The following is a 23267-nucleotide window of genomic DNA, read 5'->3' on the forward strand; positions in this document are numbered from 1 at the left end:
AACCCCGCTACGGGCATGAGTTGAGCCCGCAAGCATGTCGGATTTTACCCGGACGTTCACACGTCCGCATCTGTCAAGCGTGCTTAGCCCGTGCCCGTCCCACGCTGATGCGCCTTGCTCGCGGATTAATTTGCTACCGCTTTTAATCCGGAACAAGACGCTTCCTGAGCGCTTCCTGAGCGCTCTGGAGCATCTGAACGGGCAATCGTCGCTGAGTCGCAACAGCGCTTCCCGCTTCCAGCTTTCCGCCACAAACAAAATGCATATCACTGCGCCATCGAAGGAAGGAACTTGAAAAAATTGCTTATTAGCGTGCGTGGCCGGCTTTTTTTTTTTTAATGTTTTAGTTTATTGCGTAATAGCGATATATCGAAATTTCGATATGTGAGTATCGAGATTTCCAGTATGTGAGGCGATCTTTTCCGAAAAGTAGTGCAAACGGAGAAACACATCTGCAACACATCTGTGTGAATCGGCACATTTAAAAGCGATGCGTGCATCGCGATCCTCAGCAACGAGGGGACATGGCTGCTGCACGAGGTCTTTCGTGGAGGAGGATGAGACGCTGGATCTGCTTGCCATCTGGGGCGAGCGAAGGATCCAGGTAGCTTTAAGGCAGTCTCACAGAAACATCGATCTGTACGAGGAGATTGCTTCCGAGATGCGTTCCCGCGGTCACAATAGGACCGCGCAGGAGTGCCGTAACAAGACGAAATCCCTTCGTCTTGAATACAAGAAGGTGGTCGGGCTCAATGGTAAGTCAGGGCAAGATAGGAAGACCTGCCCGTTTTATGAAGAGATTGATGCCATACTCCATGGGGATGCAGATGTGTGGCCCAAAAGGGTAACGCAGAGCTCTGATGCTCCGGAGCCCCGCAGCTCCGAAGAATCCAATGCACCCGCACCGACTGAAACGACTGAAACGCTACTTCTTTTCACGGGGCCGACTGCAGATGAGACGGTGCAAGTGGAAGCAACCGATGGCGCAGGTGAGTCCTGATTACTGCGTGCCCGGCCATTTTTTTTATTTATTATATTTTACTGCGTAATAGCGATATATCGAAATCTCGACTCGTCATCACGTAGTAATGGCCACAGACGCGCTTATTAAAGAGAAAAAATTAAGGGCATCGCACTCAAGTCGATGCTAGTGCGGGAACGATTTGAGCGTGGGGTTGTTGAAAGCGCGACTGCGCAATAGATTAATTTGCTCCAACTTGGAAGGTGGACGATCTCCGTGCCATGTGGAAGTATCGCCCCCTCACCATCGAGAAGCAACGCAGCCTCTCGGTGCCCACCGGGTGTGGGATTCTTCCCTTCACTTTTTAAGATCTTTCTTTTACATTTTAAGGGAGGGCTGTAAAGCCCTGGGAGAGGGGGAACCGAACCAGAGAGTATGCCAGCAGTAGCAAGAGATACCTTGCATACTTCTAAAACTTATCCTTTGCGGCCATTTCCAGCCGCAAGGAGCTCAACTCCAGACCACGAGGCTTGGGGTCCCTATCCCAGGGACTGTCTAAAAGGTCATAAGCAGACAAAAGTCAGCCTGATTCCTTTTTTGTGTATCAACTCCCCGTATCCAATCTATAGACAGCTAACCTTTCATCCGAACTGTGCATTATTTCCTTATTTTAGATGTTGTGTACCTTGTTTCAGACATTGTGGATGGCTCGTTGGAAGACAGCGACCCAACCCAAATCGAGGTTCTACTGCAGGAAGGTGAGTCTTGGCTAAGATTCTTCTATAGCTGCTTTATAAGTGGGGGTGATGCAGATTTCTCCCTCTCTGTCCAAGGATGGCTATCTTCAAAGTCAAGTGGACCTTTCTCCCCAGAAATGCAACCCCAAGTGGATGGCTGGTATGCAGCAAGTCTACGTGCATATCCTACCTAGCTACACAGGCCTGCAACGCAGATTCTCCCCACCTCCCAAAAGACCTGCTATCCACTTGATAGCTAAGGTGAGGGGCAGCTGCCTGACTGCCTTTGCAGGGCCAACACCACTCAGGAAAAGTTATGGTTTTCCTCATCTGGCAAAGGGAAGGAAGGATACCTATTGGGGTGCATGGGATGGCTGCCTGCCCGGGCTGGAAGGAACGGTTGACAGTGCTCTCCCACTGTGGGGGCTCACTCTGCCTCCATGCCTGACCTCTCTACCAGACCAGGCAGCCAGGCAGTGAAGATGCGCCATTGCACCACTAGTGAGAGGAATAACACTCCGCTCATACTCTGCTTTAGAACCAAGAAGTGAAGCTGCTGGAGTTCACACAGCCGAGGGACACGTTGCAGTCATGGATAAGGGCAGTGCCGGGGACGGTAAGTTTTCATGTCGAATGTGAATGGGTTCAATTTTTACATTGCACTAGCAGCCTGCTTCATTGCACTGCAAGGCTTCCTTTCCTCCCTCCCACCAAAGCCCTGGCAGGAAAGCCCCCCTGGCCCAGGTTGACCAGGGAGTTTCCTGGGGGTGGCCAGGGGAGGCTGGGCTTGGCTGGAAGGGAGGCAAGGAAGGCTGAGAGTGCTCTCCCACCTGGGTGGCTCACCATGCCTCCCTGCCTGGCCTCTCTACCAGACCAGACCAGGCAGCCAGCCAGTGAATACGAACGATTGCAAATCAAGTGAGAGCACTAACACTCCGTTCATACTCTGCTCTAGAACCAAGAAGTGAAGCTGCTGTAGTTCACACAGCAGAGAGACACGTTGCAGTCCTGGATAAGGGCGGTGCCGGGGACGGTCCAACTCCCTCTACATCTGGAAGGAAGGCAACAAAAAACAACAACACTTCAACAGGCAAATCTAGGAGCCCAGAAAGAGACCCTGATCGTGAGTATATCATACTTGTTTCCCTTTAAAAAGTGAGCTTTCATCATTCCACCGTGCATCAGGCAAGTGTGTATTAACGTGAATATTATTTTCTTTCAACCTTAGGTATTCCGCCTGGAGCAATAATGGCGGAGTTGTCACCCAAATCCCGGCTGGCTCTCATCAAGGCATGCCACAAGAAGGTGTCTGCCATACAGAGAGTGGGGGAGACACTTGCAACACAGATTAGCAAGGAAAACGCCTTAATGCTTGAGGCTGGAAGAGCGGAGCACCAAGAATTCATGGCTGAGATGCGGGCATCCCGGGAGGCGGAAATGGCTGCCAGGCAAGAGGAAAGGGCGGCCAGGGAAAGCAACAGTGCTCTTGTGCTCGCTGCAGTGAACTGCTTGAGGGACCTTTCAAACACAATGGTTCCTCTTGCACAAGCCATAGGTGCGAGATATTCCTCCCGTGGTGGTACACCGAGGCGTACGCCCCTTGAGGGCAATCAAGCTGCGCTTGCAATGGGTGATAATGATGATTCCCAATCTGCTGCACCACAGAGGACTGTGTCCAGCAGTCAGCAGAGGTCACGTAGGGCCGCCAAGAGGAAGATTCCATATTCGCCTACAAAACAGTGACACAAGGCAGGTGCTGCTGATGTCTGGAGCGTGATCCCTGAGATCATTATTTTCAAACCTGCATCGCTTTATCATGGCATGCTGCTTTGCTGAGCAAGGTTGAAAATCCTGCTTTGATTCAATGTTTTGAATGCCGCCTTATTGTTGTTCATTGCTTACATTCCTAGATGCTCCTAACCACTTTAGTTACTTATTACTTTGAGAAGAAAACAGCTATGCATGTTGCCTTATAACCAGTTCTCTGTTATGCAGTTTGAGGTAATCTGTTATTGAACTTTAATTTTTAAATGTAAACTATGGGAAATTGACAAGTAAATGCAGTTGTCAAGAAATAAATGATAGGCTTACCATTGTTAGGAGTCTTTCCACAAAAAAATAAAATGCTGTAAGCCAAAAAAAATTGCAATCAACATAAGAACATAAGAGAAGCCATGTTGGATCAGGCCAGCGGCCCATCAAGTCCAACACTCTGTGTCACACAGTGGCAAAAAATGTTATATACACACATACACTGTGGCTAATACCCACTGATGGACCTGTGCTCCATATTTTTATCTAAACCCATCTTGAAGGTGGCTATACTTGTGGCCGCCACCACCTCCTGTGGCAGTGAATTCCACATGTTAATCACCCTTTGGGTGAAGAAGTACTTCCTTTTATCCGTCTTAACCTGTCTGCTCAGCAATTTCATCGAATGCCCACGAGTTCTTGTATTGTGAGAAAGGGAGAAAAGTACTTCTTTCTCTACTTTCTCCATTCCATGCATTATCTTGTAAACCTCTATCATGTCACCCCGCAGTCGACGTTTCTCCAAGCTGCAATCAATCTCTGCAGGTTATAATCAGACACACATCTGCGGTTCTACACATGGGGAGAGCATGCGAATGCATGGCACATGTGCCCTAGGGTGCTTGCTATGAAATCCTGAAGCCATTTCCCCATGATCCCAACAGGTTTATTTATTCAACCCATCTATCTTTTACCAATTAAAGGCTGGGCTTGCTAGACCAAAGGAGTAGGCATGGGGGGGGGGGAGAATTCCAAAATGGCCAGGAATAACTCCTGGCAACCAAACAGGTGGAGGATTGCTCTGTGCAGACTTGCATGGCAGCTTTGGAGCTCCATCACCACAAGGTCCAGAGTTATCTGTCAAACAAAACCAAGGGCACAGGAAAACATCTCAGATTTTTCCTTTTCCCACAAGATCTTTCTTTTACTTTTTGGGAAGAGCATGAGAGCCCAAAGAATAGAAGACATGAACCAGAGAGTGTATGTCAGCAAGAGGGAGATGAACCCCAGACTAGAAGATATGGAGCCAACACACAAAGACCATCTCCCAGAACATCTCTGTTCCCCCTCTAGCCCAAAGGGGTAGGGAGGGTGGTGGTCGGCGGGATGCATGACATGTCAGGACGCCGGTCGCCATCTCCCTGCCTGGAGGGGTAGCTGAAATGGGGAAATGTCCGTGTTAGCGAGCAGTCTACCGAGTTAGAATGCCTGCAGACATGTGAGAACGGGCCTGCTTATACAGATAACTGCTTTTCGGTTCCTGGATAGACGTGTGCGAGCTCACTCCTCCACGCGCCCTGTCAACCATGCAACAGAGATGTTATGCGCTCTTGCCCTGCATAGTTTGTGCCCTCTCGACCTGCCTTTTGTTTTGCCGCCTGATTGGATAATTCAAAAGAAGGGTGGGCGCTATTTAGTTCCTATTCGCGCTGAATCGAAAGTGCGTTATTTCGTTATATCGAAGTTATGGCTGCACGAAGACGACGCGGGACCTTCTGGCAGCGGGAGGAAGTCCTTGCTATGCTGGCCATAGCGGAGAGTAGCGGCAACGCTGACCAGCTGATGTCCAGCACTCACCTGAACACCAGGCAGATTTACAAGGCAATGGCCAGGAGCTTGCAGCGGAGGGGGTTTGACCGGACTGCAGAGCAGTGCCGGTCAAAATTCAAACGCCTCCGCTGCGAGTTCATGGCCAGCCTGCAGGCCTGGGGCAGGATCCCTAGGGTGTCCGGGAGGACACCCTACCATGACGAAATGATGCGTCTGTGGGAGCTGGCGGGGAGACCGCGCTGGGAGGACAGGCACCCAGAATGTGAGTAATAGCAGAACACACAAAGCCCCCCACCCCATTCTCCAGTAATGCTTCAGGCCCCCCCACCCCACAGCGATGCAATGAATGGAGCTGAATGTGAAGGTTAATGTGCACAAACATGGCTTCTCAAATGCCTGTTATTGCACTGCCGTTTAGCCAATGGTGGCCCTTACACGTGTGCTGTCACTCACATAACTTGCATGTGCTCATGTAAGAGTGTTATCACTTGCATGTTTTTCCATATCATAGCACAACACACAAAGCCCCCCACCCCATTCTCCAGTAATGCTTCAGGCCCCCCCACCCCACAGCGATGCAATGAATGGAGCTGAATGTGAAGGTTAATGTGCACAAACATGGCTTCTCAAATGCCTGTTATTGCACTGCCGTTTAGCCAATGGTGGCCCTTACACGTGTGCTGTCACTCACATAACTTGCATGTGATCATGTATGAGTGTTATCACTTGCATGTTTTTCCATATCATAGCACAACACACAAAGCCCCCCCCCCTTCTCCCAGTGTTATTAATTGCATGTTTCTCTATATCATACCACAGTTCACAACCGTCCACGAGGTGCGGTGGAGCAGCCAGGGCCACCTGTGCAGGAAGAGGAGCAGGGTGACCCCAAAATGGAGGGTCATCAGATGGAGCAAGAAGGTGCATCAACTGACAAAGCAGCCACCTCTGGGTTGCTTGATGCACACTAAACGCATTAAGCAGGGGTGTGCGCAGGTGCTCCAAAACCTAATATGTGTCTTAGCAAGCGGATGTGGAATTAAAATGGGCAGTGCTTAAAATCATGCACTGCGAATATTGCCTCTCACGCATTCATTTAATGAGCAAGGGAGGGTTGGTGAGGGTTTGAGGAAGGGTTGGTGAGGGGTTGAGGAAGGCATTCAGTAATGCATGCAGGAGGGAGGGAGGGTGGCAGGTACAGAGCTTACAGGTGGAGCCAGGAAGTTAGACTGAGAGGGCCATACGCAGGAATGCAGATGAGAACTGCTGTTTCCACAGTATTAACAGATTAATGTTACAAATCTTAGGTGCAAGTAGCCCAGGAGGCACAGCAGAGGAGGAAGTTGTTCAGGCTGGATTATCACCATCAGCAGCAGCAGAAGCAGCGGCAGCTGTGGCGGCGGCTGAAGAGGAAGCAGGTGGGTTTGGGCGATCATGGATATGAGCTGCAGATAGAAAGCAGTAGCATTTGAATGCAAGGTTGAACTTGAAATGATGTGCAGCTCTGTTTTAGATGATTACAGGATTGCGCTTCCTGCTGCAATACTAATTTTCCTTTCGGAGCCCTGCGCAAGCAACAACTCCAGTTTCCTGAAAGTAATCAAAGTAGGCAAGGCTTATTGAGGAATGCATCGCATGCTTAAAATTTTCCAATATTCATGGTGTGATTGTGTTTCAGGGCCATCCAGAGTTGCACAGGTGGCAGAGCCTGAGCCTGTGGTGCCTGCAGAAACCTGGCTGGGAGACATCAGGCGTATAGAGGCACTGTGTCGGTCTACATGTGAGTGCTAAATGTTTTGAATAGATCGTGTGAGTGCGTGATTGAGTGCTCTGATTGCATTCCTGAGGACTTTGCACTGACTTGCTTTCATGTTAACTTACAGTCAGCGCCTTAACCAGAAGGATGGACACATTTGACCGACGGTTGCGTCGACTGGAAAGGCGGGTTCAAGGGGGGGGGGTCTGTGAAATAATGTTGCTGTTGTTGTTGTTAATTGTTTGTTTTGATAAAGTAATGTTATTGTTGAAATCCTGAGATATAGTTTTCCTTTATGTAAGCAACAAAGTAGGCAACATCAGCTGTACAGCTGTTGTGCATTAATAGTTAAGGTAGGGACACCCTCAGCTATAACAGCATGCACAACAAGTAAACAAAGGCTGCAGCTCACTACCACCCTCTCCGAAAAGATTAAATCATCGCACATTTGGAATCAGCAGCATGTAGGTAGGCACATAGGTGGTGAGGTGTACATTATCTCCGTCGTCCACGACGTTCCCAAATCAGTCTTGTTATGGCAGCTCTGACCCGCCTTCCCTCCTGCAGCTGTCTTTCATCATCGAGCGGTGGGTCAGGCTCCGCCTCGTCATTGGCCACATTGCTGTTATTTGAGTTCACCGATTCGTCAGGTGCAGCGTGCCCACGTTCCTCACACAGATTGTGTAAGATGACGCATGCGGCTATAACTGAATTAATGTTCTCCTGCTGCACTGGTAGAAGAGTGCCAATGCATCTCCAACGCGCCTTTAGATGACCAAACGCCCTCTCCACCATGTTGCGACAACGACTGTGCACAGTGTTGAAACGAAGCTCTTGTGGGCCTACATTGCCACCATAGGGTGTCATCAGCCAGCGTCTTAAAGGATATGCAGAGTCCGCAAGAATGACAGGAGGCACATGTACACCGTTGATGGTGATTGTGGGGTTCCCTCGCACCCAAACCCCCGCATCCATTAGGTCTATAAGGTTAGAGCAACGCAGAACGTGAGCATCGTGATTTTTCCCGCTGTGCCCAATCACAACGTCGGTGAATCGTCCACGATGGTCAACGGTGCCCTGCAGCAGTACCGAATAGAACTTCTTCCTGTTGATATATTCATTCGCCTGCCCCGGGGGGGCGCGTATCGCCACATGACATCCATCCACGGCCCCAATGGCTTGCGGGAATCCCATGGCTGCAAACCCAGCAATAATCTAAGTGGGGGAAAAAAAAATATCATCCGTAATGGCTGATCAAATCCGGTAAATTGGTAGTTGGCCGTTAAGTAGGAAGCATGCTAGTCACATTGTTAATGCAACAATATAGAGACATATTACATCACCTGATAGTGCTGATCAAGAGAAGATGATATTATTAAGCAATCGTGAACATCGCTAGCACCCTATAAATATATGTAACTCTATGCTATAACATCATGTTGTGCTTGTAGATTTCTGCTATGAGAACTAACGCACATCTGCCGGACATCTGCATGAACAAGGAGCTGTACAGCAAGTTGCAAAGGCAGAAGAGGGGCAAATGAAAAAACAGAAGTCATTGTTATGTAGACATGCATGCACATTTTATTTGTGACCTCACTCACCTGTTCATGTTGCCCCAAATGCACTGTTTTCTTCAGCAGCTTCAGCTCCATTGCAAGTGCCACCTCTGCAACAATGCCTGCCACTGTCGAACGTGCGAGACCAAATTGATTGCCAACCAAGCGGTAGTTGGTAGTGTTTGCAAACCACCACAATGCCACCGCGACACGTTCCTCCACTGATACTGCTGTGCGCATATCCATGTCCGATCTTGTGAGTTGCTCACGAAGCTCGTCCACCAGCCACTGGAATGTAGCCCTGAGAGGTGTGATAGGAAAAAAGGTGTTGTCAGCAAATGAAGACTGGAGACCGCACTCCTCCCCCTCTCAACCGTCATGGGACAATTTCTGTGATGGCACATGTAGTTGACTCTCAATAAAGAAGCTGCATTCAACAAGGAGGTTGCTTGGCAGAGAGGTGATAGGCAATGTTCAAAAGATTATTCTATTTCTTAATAAGAGAGTAGCTACCAGATTTCCCACTTTTACTTCTGATTTACGTGTTCTTGGGGTAGGGCAGGAATGCAATTTCCAGGCAGACCACTGTGCTTGAAATAAATGGCTAGATGATCATGCAAAGAGCAAAGAGCAATTTAAGAAAGATATGTTTCATGGCCATGCCATAGTTGGGGTTGCCAAGTCCACCTGCCAAGTACACAGGCATAATTGAACTCCAATGCCTTCCTTCAATAGGAGATAATGAAGTTTAGAGGCACATTTTTGGGGGGCTAAAAGAATGGGACGGCCTTGCCCAATCGTTTTGAAACTTGGGGAGTATTTTGGGGATAGGCACTACATGTTGTACTGAAAATCTGGTGCCTATATCTCAAAAAGCAGTCCCCCACATAGCCCCAGATACTCGGCAGCAAATTTGGAATAGCAGGTAGCCCCCCCTCCCCCTTAGCCAAAGCATTGCACAAGGCGGCAGCACGCTTCCCTATTCATCCCTATACATATATATTGCTGGATGGATTGGAAATGGCTTTACGTCCCCTTAAATATGTATGCCAAGCCCAATTAGAGTCTCCACTAGTTAAAATATATTGTTAGAATTGGACTTGGCAAACCTCCCATGGGGATAGACCATACAGCGCAGCACCTACCTGGACATCCTGAAATTCAGAATCCACTGCTCGTCCTGCCAGACCCAGTTCACGAAGACCCTCCACCACTGCGAAGACCTAGGGAAAACCCACCACCGGCGGGCAGGCACCTCCTCCGCTATTCGAGTTATGCTGGAACAAGAGAAGGACCAACGAGAATGCAAGTAGCGGCAAGCGAGCTCTGTGAATGGCGATATAACGACGCATCAGAACAGCACGCCGCCGCCTCATAACAACACTCCTGTTCAATCGGCGTCTCTCGGAAAACAACGCACAAAGCAGCATGGCAATGAGAGCCATGGCATTTGATACCGCGCACGCTAATGTGACAAGGCCATCAGATTCCATTTCGACACAACGATATATCGATATATTGATATATCGATAGAGCTACCGGGGAAACAAAAAAAAAAGGTTTAAATAGCCGGAAACCCCGCTACTGCAAACGCGCATGCGTTCAGCAGAAACACACCCTCTGCAGCAGGCAGCAGTGCGCCTGCGCAAACAGGTAAACACAAACGCGCATGTGGCCAGAAAGAAACATAGAATGCAGCACCGCGCCTGCGTTACTTTGGATTGGCACCATTTTAAATTAGGCCAGCCAGCGCAAACACAACTGCGCCTGCGCTAATGCGGATTGCCGCCATCTGAAAGAAGTTCCGGAGGGCGCTGTGTGATCGAGCAGGGGACGGGATCCACACGGCATGCCATTGGAGCAGCATCTGTCTGATCGGGAAACAGGATGCGGCGGATTATCTGACATACGAAATGACGGCGCTTTAAAGATGGGTTGCTGATGGATTTAATGTAAGTGTGACCTCACCCCATGATACTTCACAGACCAGTGTTAGGCAGGACCCTATAACAATCAATTATCAATGGAATCTCACCATGCTTGACACCCATTGGCTGCTTGGTTCCCCAGAGGAGTAGAGGGAAGAGCCCTCAGCCAATTGAGGGAAAGTTTGATAAGGCAATTCCCCTTCTCCTGCCTCTGTTAGCCAATCAAGTGAAGGCTTGCTCTCTCTCCTCTGTGAAGCAGTGCCTCAATCCTCAGCCAATGGAATGCAACAGACCTTGCGGAAGTCCAGGCTTATTTTACTGTCCCCCGAAGCTGGTAAGCAGGCGCTTGCCATGGATCTGGTGAAGCCCTCTCAGAGGGATGTCTGCGAGTGCAGCAATGCCACCCATCTGTGGGCCGGCAACTCAAGTGCCCTCCAGAGAGACTCTATGAGGCTTGGGCCTGGCTGGCTTGCCATTCTTCTGTCTGTTCTTCATAGAGGAAAGAGGTGCAAAGGCAGCCAGCTTCCCGGAGCCAGCAGGTCTGAGCAGCTCTGCTAGATTAGTGAGGGGAGGGGGACTTTAGTATGCAGAAATCCCATTTAGCAAATCTGCAAATGCCTGCTTACAAAATCCTTCACTCATCACCCTTGTCATGATCAAGTAATCAATAATTCCCCCAGGTTCCGGTACTTGATCCCCCATTGAGCTTTGCACAGAGACTTAAGTAAACACCAAACTGGATCTCAGTCTGGAGCCACTGCTCTTCACACACACATGCGCATGCACACACACACACACTAGTGGCAGCAACACTAGATGGTGCATCTTGCATTTCCATCTGATGCAGGAAACCTTGCACCAAGCGGGTCACATGGCAGAGAGACGTCCCGCTGCTATCTGAAGGGGAACCAGGCAGAGCCCTGAGTGTGCTCCCTGAAGGGGAACCAGGCAGAGCCCTGACTTTGCTCTCTGAAGGGGAACCAGGCAGAGCCCTGACTCTGTGCCCCAATGTATGTGGGGGTGGAAGCTGGCTGGGCCCAGCGCACCCTTGGCTGGCTGATTGGCTGGTGCAGAGAGGCTGCCTGGGGCCTCCTTATGGTTTAGACTGTGGTGGAACAGCAGCAGGAGTGTTCAGCTCTTCCACTGATCCGGGCTGGGAAGGCAAAGGGAAGAAGGGTCACTGGGGAGCCTGAGGGTGGGAGGCTCTGGGCAATGCTGAGCCCTCCAGCCCCCTTCCAGGCGATTATGTTCTTGGAAGGCCCTGGTGAGGAGCCGCCCAACAGCACAGGCGATCCAATCCAAAGGTGTGTTCCGGTGGGACCCCTGGCCAGTGGCTCATTCCGCCTTCTTGGCTTTCCACTTCCGCATGCCTTCGTTCAGCTTATTCCGTGTTTTGGCTGGCAGCAGGGGGGCAAGGGGAGAGGGCGATTCATGGGAGCCTCCATGGTGGTGGTCATGAGGGTGATCGTCATGGCCAGAGGGCACAGAGCTGAAGAGGATCGGGCACAACGCCTCTTCTACGGGTGTAAAGGGTGAACCGTGAGAGTGAGTCGCCGTCATGAACACCTGTTGGGCAAGGTGAGAAAAAAGCTTTGCTAGAGACTGTCCTCTTGTCACTTGCTCCGATGCCCAGGTAGCACCGCTGCTCAAAGAAAGGGGCCGGAAGGCAAGCAGAGAGGAGCCAAGGTGATTTGCCCTTGCTGGCCTCTGCGTAGCAGCCCTGGACTTCCCTGGACTTTGCCATCCAAATACTAGCCGTGGCTGACCCTGCTGACCCTGAGATTAGGCGAGCCGAGGCCACCCAAGTCAGGGCAAAGCACCATGAAATGCCAGGAATGTCAGACTGTCAGCCGATGTAACTTTACTGATAAACTGCTTAGCTGAACTGTAGCCATCTTTAAACTGTGTTACTAACCATGAGAAAAGCCCTTGCATATCAAAGTAGAGAATGCAGATGTTACCAATGCTCAGTGTGAACCTTTCTTTCCCCTGATACTAACAAAGGCAGAAATTCCCCTCTTTGAAGATAGGCGCCTCCAGGAACAGTCGTTTGACTATCCCCAGAAGAATAGCATCAACAATGAGATAAGAGGGAAAGACTGTGTGAATTGTTGCACCTCACCTCAACAATGTTTAGAATTGTAGCTCTGTATAGTTCCCTTTGATGTATTCCAATATAGCCAGCCTAAGGCCACACTGTATCAGTCTCAATCTTCTTCTTCGCTCAGATACTTATGGATTATCGAATAAAGCTTAACTTTGTTCATAGTGGAAAGACATTGAAGGGATTCATAACAGCACTGAGGAGATATCAAGCAATACTAAATCTATATAAATCCTTATAACCATAACAAATATTTGCTTAGTGTTTTTCGAAAATTAACCGTTTTATTCTAATCAGTTTACAATGGCATTCTTTGCGGAAAGAGATTGTTCAGATTCATACAAGCACTGAAGAGAGAGCAACAGTTAGTAACTATGAAATCTTAAAAACCTATGACAAACACCTACATACTGTTCTTCCATAATTCTATATAGCATTCTATTAAGCTTACATTGGTGTTCATAGTGGAAAGAGATTGACAGGATTCATAACAGCACTGAGGAGATATCAATCTACTTACTGTGTTTCCATAATTCTAAATAGCATTCTTTTAAGCTTACATTGGTGTTCATAGTGGAAAGAGATTGAAGGAATTCATAACAGCACTGAGAAGATATCAAGCAATACTAAATCTATATAAATCCTTGCAACCATAACAAACATTTGCTTATTGTTTTTCTAAAATTAACCGTTTTATTCTAATTAGTTTACAATGGCATTCTTTGTGGAAAGAGATTGATTGGATTTATACAAGTACTCAGGAGATAGCAATTCTTGGTAACTATGTAATCTTAAAAACCTATGACAAAAATCTACTTACTGTTTTTCCATAATTCTATATAGCATTATATTAAACTTACATTGGTGTTCATAGTGGAAAGAGATTGACGGGATTCATAACAGCACTGAGGAGATATCAATCTACTTACTGTATTTCCATAATTCTACATAGCATTCTTTTAAGCTTACATTGGTGTTCATAGTGGAAAGAGATTGAAGGGATTCATAACAGCACTGAGGAGATATCAAGCAATACTAAATCTATATAAATCCTTGCAACCATAACAAACATTTGCTAGGTGATTTTCAAAAATTAACCCTTTTATTCTAATTAGTTTACAATGGCATTCTTTGTGGAAAGAGATTGGTTGGATTCATACAAGCACTGAAGAGAGAGCAACACTTAGTAACTATGAAATCTTAAAAACCTATGACAAACATCCACATACTGTTCTTCCATAATTCTATATAGCATTCTATTAAGCTTACATTGGTGTTCGTAGTGGAAAGACATTGAAGGGGTTCATCACAGCACTGAGGAGATATCAAGCAATACTAAATCTATATAAATCCTTATAACCATAACAAACATTTGCTTAGTGTTTTTCAAAAATTAACCCTTTTATTCTAATACTGTTTAGAATATTATGTTTTTCCATAATTCTACATCGCATTCTATTAAGCTTACATTGGTGTTCATAGTGGAAAGAGAATGAAGGGATTATTTACAGCACTGAGATATCAAGCAAGACTAAATCTACGTAAATCCATGTAAGCATAACAAAAATTTTCTTGGTGTTTTTCTAAAATTAACCCTTTTATTCTAATCAGTTTACAATGGCAATCTTTGTTCAAAGAGATTCAACGGATTTATACAAGAACTGAGGAGATAGCAACACCTAGTAACTATGTAATTATTCGCTTAGTGTTTTTCAAAAATTCGCTTAGTGTTTTTCAAAAATTAACCATTTTATTCTAATCAGTTTACAATGGCATTCTTTGTGGAAAGAGATTGATCGGATTCATACAAGTTCTCAGGAGATAGCAAATCTTGGTAACTATGTAATCTTAAAAACCTATGACAAATATCTATTAACTGTTTTTTCATAATTCTACATAGCATTCTATTAAGCTTACGTTGGTGTTCATAGTGGAAAGAGATTGAAGGGATTATTAACAGCACTGAGGAGATATCAAGCAATACTAAATCTATGTAAATTTAGGTAAGCATAACAAAAATTCGCTTAGTGTTTTCCACTATGAACACCAATGTAAGCTTAATAGAATGCTATGTAGAATTATGGAAAAACAGTAAGTAGATTGTCAAGTCGGCAGATTAAATAACGAGTCCTTGTTGATAACAAAGTAGGTAGTTTATTGATATCATGGTTCTTGACTACAAGGAGATTGAAAGACTAAAGATCATACAGTAGAATGCAATCATATAAGGTACACTTCAAAGGGATTCTTGAGGGTGGGGTACTATGCAGGGCACATTCACACATTGATGTTACAATTTCGTTCTTAGACCTGCTTTGGCCTTGAGCGTCTCCTCGGCTCCAACCTCCCCCTATGCCCAGCCTGAGAAGGCACGATAATCTCTTTCACATATTCCCATTTCAAAGCACAACTACATAACAAAGGAAAGGAGGGGGTGAGGAGAGTTCAAGTTAGCAGCATTGGCATACAGTATGGCTTTTACCCAGGATGCTTCTCTCCTGAACCAAAGTTTGAGTGCAGGCTTGACCAGAGTTAAAGCAGACTTGACATACTGCCCCCCCCACAGCCCGAGGCAGTGGAAGAGGCTGGTTGGTCTTAGAGTCCCGGAATTCGTGGATTGAAATGCTTTTTTTCTCCCTCTGAGTTGGGAGGGATCCTGGTGGTTGAGGATGCCAAATCGAAGAACCGGGGTCTCGACGGAGCAGGCTGCAATGAAATACAGGGTGTATTTTACCAAGGGCAGGTGGATTAATAACCCTTTTGATTCTGAAGGGCTCCACGAATTTGTAGGCTAATTTCCTGGAGGGCTGTGAGATAGGTAGGTTCTTGGTTGACAGAAACACAGAATCCCCGACTTTGAAATCCCAAGCGAGGGCATGGGACTTGTCATAGTATTTTTTGTAAGTTTCCTTTGCAGCCTCTAGGTTTTCTTGGATGGTTGGCCAGCTTCGGCTCAGCCCCTGCCACCACTGTTCGAACGCTGAGGAAGTTCCCTGGCCCTCCCCTCCCGGCAGCAGTGGGATGGGCTTCCCCTCATACCCGAACACGGTAGGGAAGGGGGAGGCTTTGGTGGAACTATGCACACTATTGTTGTAGCCATATTCAGCAAAGGGGAGGAGATCAGCCCAGTTTGACTGACGCTGATTGATGAAGCACCTTAAATATTGCTCTAGCACCCCGTTCACCCTCTTCATCTGTTCGCCTGTTTGTGGGTGATAGGCCGAGCTCAAACTCCCGCCAGAAGGTGGCAATGAACTGCGGCCCGTGGTCGCTAATGACCTTGTCAGGGAACGAGTGTAATTTTACCACGTGATCAAAGAACGGGGCCGCCAATTTCTTGGCCGTGGGCAGTTGGGCACACGGGATGAAGTGGGCTTGCTTTGAGAACGTGTCGACCACCACTAGTATTACTGTTTTTCCTCGGGAGGGGGGTAGTTCCACTATAAAGTCCATGGACACTACCGACCATGGCCACTTGGCCATTTCTATCGGATGCAGGAGCCCAGGAGGCTTCCCCCCCCTTCGCTTGGCCATGATATACACTGGGCAGCTAGCCACGAACTCCGACACGTCCTTCTTGAGGGACGGCCACCAGAATTGCCGGTTGACTAGGTGCAGGGTTTTTACGTAACCAAAGTGCCCGGCTACTTTGGAGGAGTGGCAGAGCTGTAGGATCTCCCTTCGCAGTCCCTCGGGGATGTAAAGCTTTTCCCCCTTGTACCATAGTCCGTCTTTACCCTTCAGCACTCCCTCTGGCCGGATTCCTCCCTCCCTCTCAGTTTCCATGGCTATTCATTCGCTGCTAATCCCTTCCAGCTCCCTCCTCCTCTGCGATCAGGTGGTGACCATGGCTGCCACTTGGGAGGGCGGAATTAGAGAGTCCACTACCTCTTCCCTCTGGCTTTCGTGTTGCGGGAGCCGGGAGAGAGCGTCGGCCGGAAAGTTCCTGGTTCCCGGGATGTGCTTCAGGGTGAAATCGAATTTAGAAAAGAAGCCCGCCCACCAAATTTGTTTTTCACTCAGCTTCCTTTTCCCCAACAGGGCTTCGAGGTTTTTGTGATCCGTCCAAATTTCGAATGGCACCTTAGCTCCCTCGAGCCAAGACCTCCAGGTTTTCAGGGCAAACATGACTGCAAAGGCTTCTTTATCCCACACTGACCAGTTTCTTTGTTCCCCCGAGAATTTCTGGGAGATGTAGGCGCAGGGTCGCAATTTCCCCTCCCCATCTTTCTGCATGAGAATGGCTCCTACGGCCATGTCGGAGGCGTCACATTGCACCACAAAGGCCCGCTGTTCATCAGGGTGACTCAAGACCGGTTCGCTAGTGAACAAGCACTTTAGGTGGTCAAAGGCTTCCTGGCCCCTCGGTGTCCAGTGCAGCCTGGCACCTGGCCGTTTGGCTTCCGGCCCCTTTCCCTTGGTCTTAAAGAGCTCGGTCAGGGGCAGGGTGATTTGGGTGAACCCCTCGATGAACGCCCTGTAAAAATTTGCGAACCCAAGGAAGGATTGGAGCTGTCTACGTGTTCTCGGGGGGGGGGGCATTCTAACACCACCTGTACTTTGGCTGGGTCCATTGCTAACCCCTGCCCCGATACCCGGAACCCCAGGTAACCTAACTCGGTTTGGTGAAACTCGCACTTAGACAGTTTGGCATACAGTTGGTGTTCCAGCAGAGTGTTGAGCACCTCTCTCACCAACTTGACATGGGACTTCTCGTCCTGAGAATAAATAATGATGTCATCCAGGTACACCACCACCCCTTTGTAGAAAAACTTTCTAAGCACATCATTTATAAAGTTCCTGAACACTCCTGGCGCCCCTTGTAACCCAAACGGCATGACCAAGTATTCAAATTGTCCCATAGGGGTGTTGAACGCCGTTTTCCACTCACCCCCCTCCTTGATGCGCACTCGGAAGTACGCGTCTCTCAAGTCCAGTTTAGTGAAAATCTCCCCCCCCCAACACTGTGTTCAGCAGGTCCCGGATGAGGGGGATGGGGTAGGCGTTGGACATGGAAATCGCGTTTATCCCACGAAAATCCGTACAAAGTCTAAGCGAGCCGTCCTTCTTCCGGAAAAGTACCGGGGCGGCGTGGGGGGCTGTAGCTGGTCTAATGAACCCCCATTCCAGATTCTGGTCTAAAAACTTGCACAACTCCTTTTTCTCTGCCCACCCCATCTGGTAGAGTTTAGCCTTTGGCAAGTTCTCTCCCGGGATCAGTTCTATGGCGCAGTCTGTGCTCCGATGGGGGGGTAGTTGGTTGGCTTCCCGCTCACTAAACACCCCCATCAGGTTGCGGTAGACGCTCGGGACGGGGTATGCCTCCTCCACCGATACACACGCCCTCTCTTTGGCTACGGGAGCGCGCGGCCCCCACACCGGGTCCCATAGGTGGCTTTTGCACAGGAGGTCCAAGAACCGGATGGTTTGGGCCCTCCACTGGATGCTGGGCTCATGTTTTTCCAACCAGCCCACACCCAGTACTACAGGGTAGGAACACGAGGGGGCAATGAAAAATTTTTGTGGTCCCAATGTTCCTCGATCCCCAGGGGGCAGGGCTGAGTTGCCAATGTGCACGGTTCCCCGCACATCACAGACCCGTCCATCTGCTCAAACAGCATCGGATGCGGTAGCTGTGAGCTCTCGAGCCCCAGTGCCTCCACTACCTTGGGGGAAATTAATTCTCGGTTGCTCCCCGAGTCCACTAGGGCCTGGATTTGCAGGAACCTTTTCAGTTTGGGGTTCAGCAACTTCACAGTAGCAAAATACAAACGTCCCGTTACTCTCACCATCAGTGGTGACTCTTCCCACTCGACCTGCTGGTTGGCACCATTCAGAGCAGGCCGGTCTCGTTTCCCGCCGGCTCGTCCGCCCAGGCAAGGTCGGCCAGTTTCGCTGACACCAGCACCTCCTCATCCAGCAATTTCTTGGTCACCACCGCGCTGCTCTTCGTTGCATCCTTAGGGCGGCCGGTCGTCTTCTTGGGTCCCGGGGGTCCGGGTTTGGGGGCCGCCGGGGTACTCGGGCGGCCGGGGGTTGGGGGCAATTGGAGGCGAGATGGCCCGGGTCCCTGCATCTGAAGCATCGGCGGGGTCCCACCAGCACCCCCGCCGCTGGCCTCTTGGGCTTCTGGGCTTTCCCCGGGGCGGCTTTCGGCTGGCTCTTGCCTGACTGGTGTTGGCGCTGCATCGCCACCCACTTCAGGTTGGTCTCTACCTCCCCTGCCAGCTGGATCCAACCCACCAGGGTGTCTGGACGGGCTTGGGTGAGCGCCCGGTCCAGGATGCTAGCGTTGAGCCCCCGGGTGAAGTGCTCAATCTTCATCAATTCACTCCAGCCCCGGGCCTTGGCCGCATTCGCCCGGAACTCGGCCGCGTACTCGCGGATGGATCGGGCCCCCTGTTGCATGTCACAGAGGGCCGCCAGTGCGCGGGCCTCCTGAAGGGGGTCTTCATACTGGGTCAGTAAGGCCTGCAGGAAAGTGTGCACATAGTCCAGATCGGGGCTCATCGCCTCACACAAGCTCACGTACCATCGCTTGGTCACCCCTCTTAGCTTCGATCCCAGGTAGTCCACCCTGCTGAACTCGTCGGGGAAGGAGTTCCCCCAGTAATACATGTAGCTGTTTGCTTGGATGGTGAAGTAGTTCACCTCCTCGGGGTCCCCGTCGAAGGTGGCGTCCAGCTCTTGCCCTCTTCCTCCGTCGCGCGGGGCCGGGGGAATCGTGGGAGCTGCGCCTCTCGCGGGGGCTGCCGCCTGCACCGGTTGGCTCGGGCGGCCTTGGGTCATCGGTTGGACCGGTGGTGGTCTCTGGGACCCGGTCACCCCCAGCGCTCTCCCTAGTTGGGCCGTTAGGGTCCGCATCTCGTCCTTCAGGCCCCGCATCACTCTGTCGACCTCCTGGCGCACCATCGAACGGAACATCTGGTAGTCCTCATTGTGCATGTCTTTCGGCCTCGGATCCCCTACACCGCCTTCCATGCACTCGGCACCCTCGCTCTCGTCCTCTGGTACTTGGACGATGATGATGCTGTCCACTTCCCCCGGCTCAATGGTGCTCGGGTTGGTGGCCTCTGTTTCGGCCATTTGGACCCTCCGGGTGTGGCGGGTCATGATGGCTTCCCGGCGGATCGGGGCCTCGTCCATAGTAGTGGTTGAGGTCCGCAGTTGGTACTGCCGGGGCGTAATCACCAACTGGAACTGGGGAGGGGACGCTGCGGTTCTCCTGGAGTCAAGGATGTGCCACGGTGTCTTGGTCTCCCCCTCTTCATTGGGAAGCTCTCCGTTGTCCGGAATCTTTTCGGCCATCAGTTTTTAAAGTTGCCGGAAAGGTTGAGCTTCGAAAGGGAGTCTTTCAAAATGTCAAGTCGGCAGATTCAATAATGAGTCCTTGTTGAGAACAAAGTAGCTAGTTTATTGATATTATGGTTCTTGACTACAAGGAGATTGAAAGACTAAAGATCATACAGTAGAATGCAATCTTATAAGGTACACGTCAAAGGGATTCTTGAGGGAGGGGTACTATGCACGGCACATTCACACATTGATGTTACAATTTCGTTCTTAGACCTGCTTTGGCCTTGAGCGTCTCCTTGGCTCCAACCTCCCCCGATGCCCAGCCTGAGAAGGCACGATAATCTCTTTCACATATTCCCATTTCAAAGCACAACTACATAACAAAGGAAAGGAGGGGGTGAGGAGAGTTCAAGTTAGCAGCATTGGCATACAGTATGGCTTTTACCCAGGATGCTTCTCTCCTGAACCAAAGATTGAGTGCAGGCTTGACCAGAGTTAAAGCAGACTTGACATAGATGTTTGACATAGATTTTTAAGATTACATAGTTATCAAGTTTGCTATCTCCTCAGTGCTTGTATAAATCTGTTGAATCTCTTTGCACAAAGATTGCCATTATAAACTGATTAGAATAACACAATTAATTTTCGAAAAACCCTAAGCGAATTTTTGTAATCCTTCCATGGATTTACATAGATTTAGTATTGCTTGATATCTCCTCAGTGCTGTTATGAATCCCTTCAATGTCTTTCCACTATGAACACCAATGTAAGCTTAATAGAATGATATGTAGAATTATGGAAAAACAGTAAGTAGATGTTTGTCATATGTTTTTAAGATTACATAGTTAATAAGTGTCGCTATCTCCTCAGTGCTTGTATGAATCCGAACAATCTCTTTCCACAAAAAATGCCATTGTAAACTGATTAGTATAAAAGGGTTTATTTTTGAAAAACACTAAGCTAATGTTTGTTATGTTAAATGGATTACATAGATTTAGTACTGCTTGATATCTCCTCAGTGCTGTTATGAATCCCTTCAATCTCTGTCCACTATGCAAACCAATGTAAGCTTAATAGAATGCTATGTAGAATTATGGAAAACCAGTAAGTAGATGTTTGTCATAGGTTTTTAAGATTACATAGTTACCAAGTGTTGCTTTCTCCTCATTGCTTGTATAAATCTGCTGAATCTCTTTGCACAAAGATTGCCATTGTAAACAGAATGGAATAACATGGTTAATTTTCGAAAAACAATAAGCAAATTTTTATTTATTTATTCATTCATTCATTCATTCATTCATTCATTCATTCTATGACTTGTATCCCGCGCTTCCCATAAAAATGGCTCAGGGCGGCTCACAGCAAATAATAAAACAGAGTTTAGATTATTATTACATATATAAACATTTTAAAAAGTCAGAACATTTAAAAACCTAAAAACCTTAAAATCTTAACATCAAATCTATACAGTATGGTTCGCAGAAGTCTAATAAGCTACATTTATTTCTCAGTCAGGTGTAGGCTAGCCGGAAGAGGATTGTCTTGCAGGCCCTGCGGAACTGAACAAGGTCCCGCAGGGCCCTCACCTCTTCCGGCGGCTGGTTCCACCATGTAGGGGCCATTATGGAAAAGGCCCTGTCTCTGGTTGTCTTAAGACGGACTTCCTTAGGCCCGGGGATGGTGAGAAGGTTTTGAGTTATGCTTACATGGATTTACATAGATTTAATATTGCTTGATACCTCCTCAGTGCTGTTATGAATCCCTTCAATCTCTTTCCACTATGAACACCAATGTAAGCTTAATAGAATGCTATGTAGAATTATGGAAAAACAGTAAGTAGATAATTGTCATAGGTTTTTAACATTACATAGTTACCAAGAGTTGCTATCTCCTGAGTACTTGTATGAATCCGATCAATCTCTTTCCACAAAGAATGCCATTGTAAACTAATTAGAATAAAAGGGTTAATTTTTGAAAAACACTAAGCAAATGTTTGTTATGGTTACAAGAATTCATATAGATTTACTATTGCTTGATATATCCTCAGTGCTGCTATGAATCTCTTCAATGTCTTTCCACTATGAACACCAATGTAAGCTTAAAAGAATGCTATGTAGAATTATGGAAATACAGTAAGTAGATTGATATCTCCTCAGTGCTGTTATGAATCCCGTCAATCTCTTTCCACTATGAACACCAATGTAAGCTTAATAGAATGCTATATAGAATTATGGAAGAACAGTATGTGGATGTTTGTCATAGGTTTTTAAGATTACATAGTTACTACGTGTTGCTATCTCCTCCGTGCTTGTATAAATCCGTTGAATCTCTTTGCACAAAGATTGCCATTGTAAACTGATTAGAATAAAACGGTTAATTTTCGAAAAACACTAAGCGAATTTTGTTATGCTTACATGGATTTACATAGATTTAGTATTCCTTAATATCTCCTCAGTGCTATTATGAATCCCTTCAATCTCTTTCCACTATGAACACCAATATAAGCTTAATAGAATGCTATGTAGAATTATGGAGAAACAGAAAGTAGATATTTGTCATAGGTTTTTATGATTACATAGTTACCAAGATTTGCTATCTCCTGAGAAGTTGTATGAATCCGATCAATCCCTTTCCACAAAGAATGCCATTGTAAACTGATTAGAATAAAACAGTTAATTTTTGAAAAACACTAAGCGAATGTTTGTTATGGTTACAAGTAGTTATATAGATTTAGTCTTGCTTGATATCTCCTCAGTGCTGTTAATAATCCCTTCAATCTCTTTCCAGTATGTACACCCATGTAAGCTTAATAGAATCCTATGTAGAATTATGGACAAAAAGTAAATAGGTGTTTGTCATAGGTTTTTAAGATTACATAATTACTATGTGCGGCTACGTCCTCAGTGCTTGTATAAATCTGTTGAATCTCTTTGCACAAAGATTGCCATTGTAAACTGATTAGAATAAAACGGTTAATTTTCGAAAAACTCCATGCGAATTTTTGTTATGCTTTCCTGGATTTACATAGATTTAGTCTTGCTTGATATCTCCTCAGTGCTGTTAATAATCCCTTCAATCTCTTTCCACTATGAACACCAATGTAAGCTTAATAGAATGCGATATAGAATTATGGAAAAACATAATATTCTAAACAGTATTAGAATAAAAGGGTTACTTTTTGAAAAACACTAAGCAAATGTTTGTTATGGTTACAAGGATTTATATAGATTTAGTATTGCTTGATATCTCCTCAGTGCTGTTATGAATCCCGTCAATCTCTTTCCACTATGAACACCAATGTAAGCTTAATAGAATGCTATATAGAATTATGGAAGAACAGTATG

At 47.4% G+C, this 23267-nt stretch overlaps 1 protein-coding gene across 1 annotated transcript; it reads right to left on the bottom strand.

The window, feature by feature from the left end:
* Nucleotides 1-7531: 7531 nt before the first annotated feature.
* Nucleotides 7532-8841, bottom strand: LOC132577468 (putative nuclease HARBI1). Its single transcript, XM_060247255.1, has 2 exons — nucleotides 8641-8841; nucleotides 7532-8251 (listed from the first exon to the last, which is right to left on the bottom strand). The coding sequence occupies exons 1-2, from the start codon at nucleotides 8839-8841 to the stop codon at nucleotides 7532-7534; spliced, it is 921 nt and encodes a 306-aa protein (XP_060103238.1).
* Between the last annotated feature and the right edge of the window lie 14426 nt (nucleotides 8842-23267).

Source organism: Heteronotia binoei, chromosome 9 (genome assembly GCF_032191835.1).
Source record: "Heteronotia binoei isolate CCM8104 ecotype False Entrance Well chromosome 9, APGP_CSIRO_Hbin_v1, whole genome shotgun sequence".
Classification (NCBI taxonomy): Eukaryota; Metazoa; Chordata; class Lepidosauria; order Squamata; family Gekkonidae; genus Heteronotia; species Heteronotia binoei.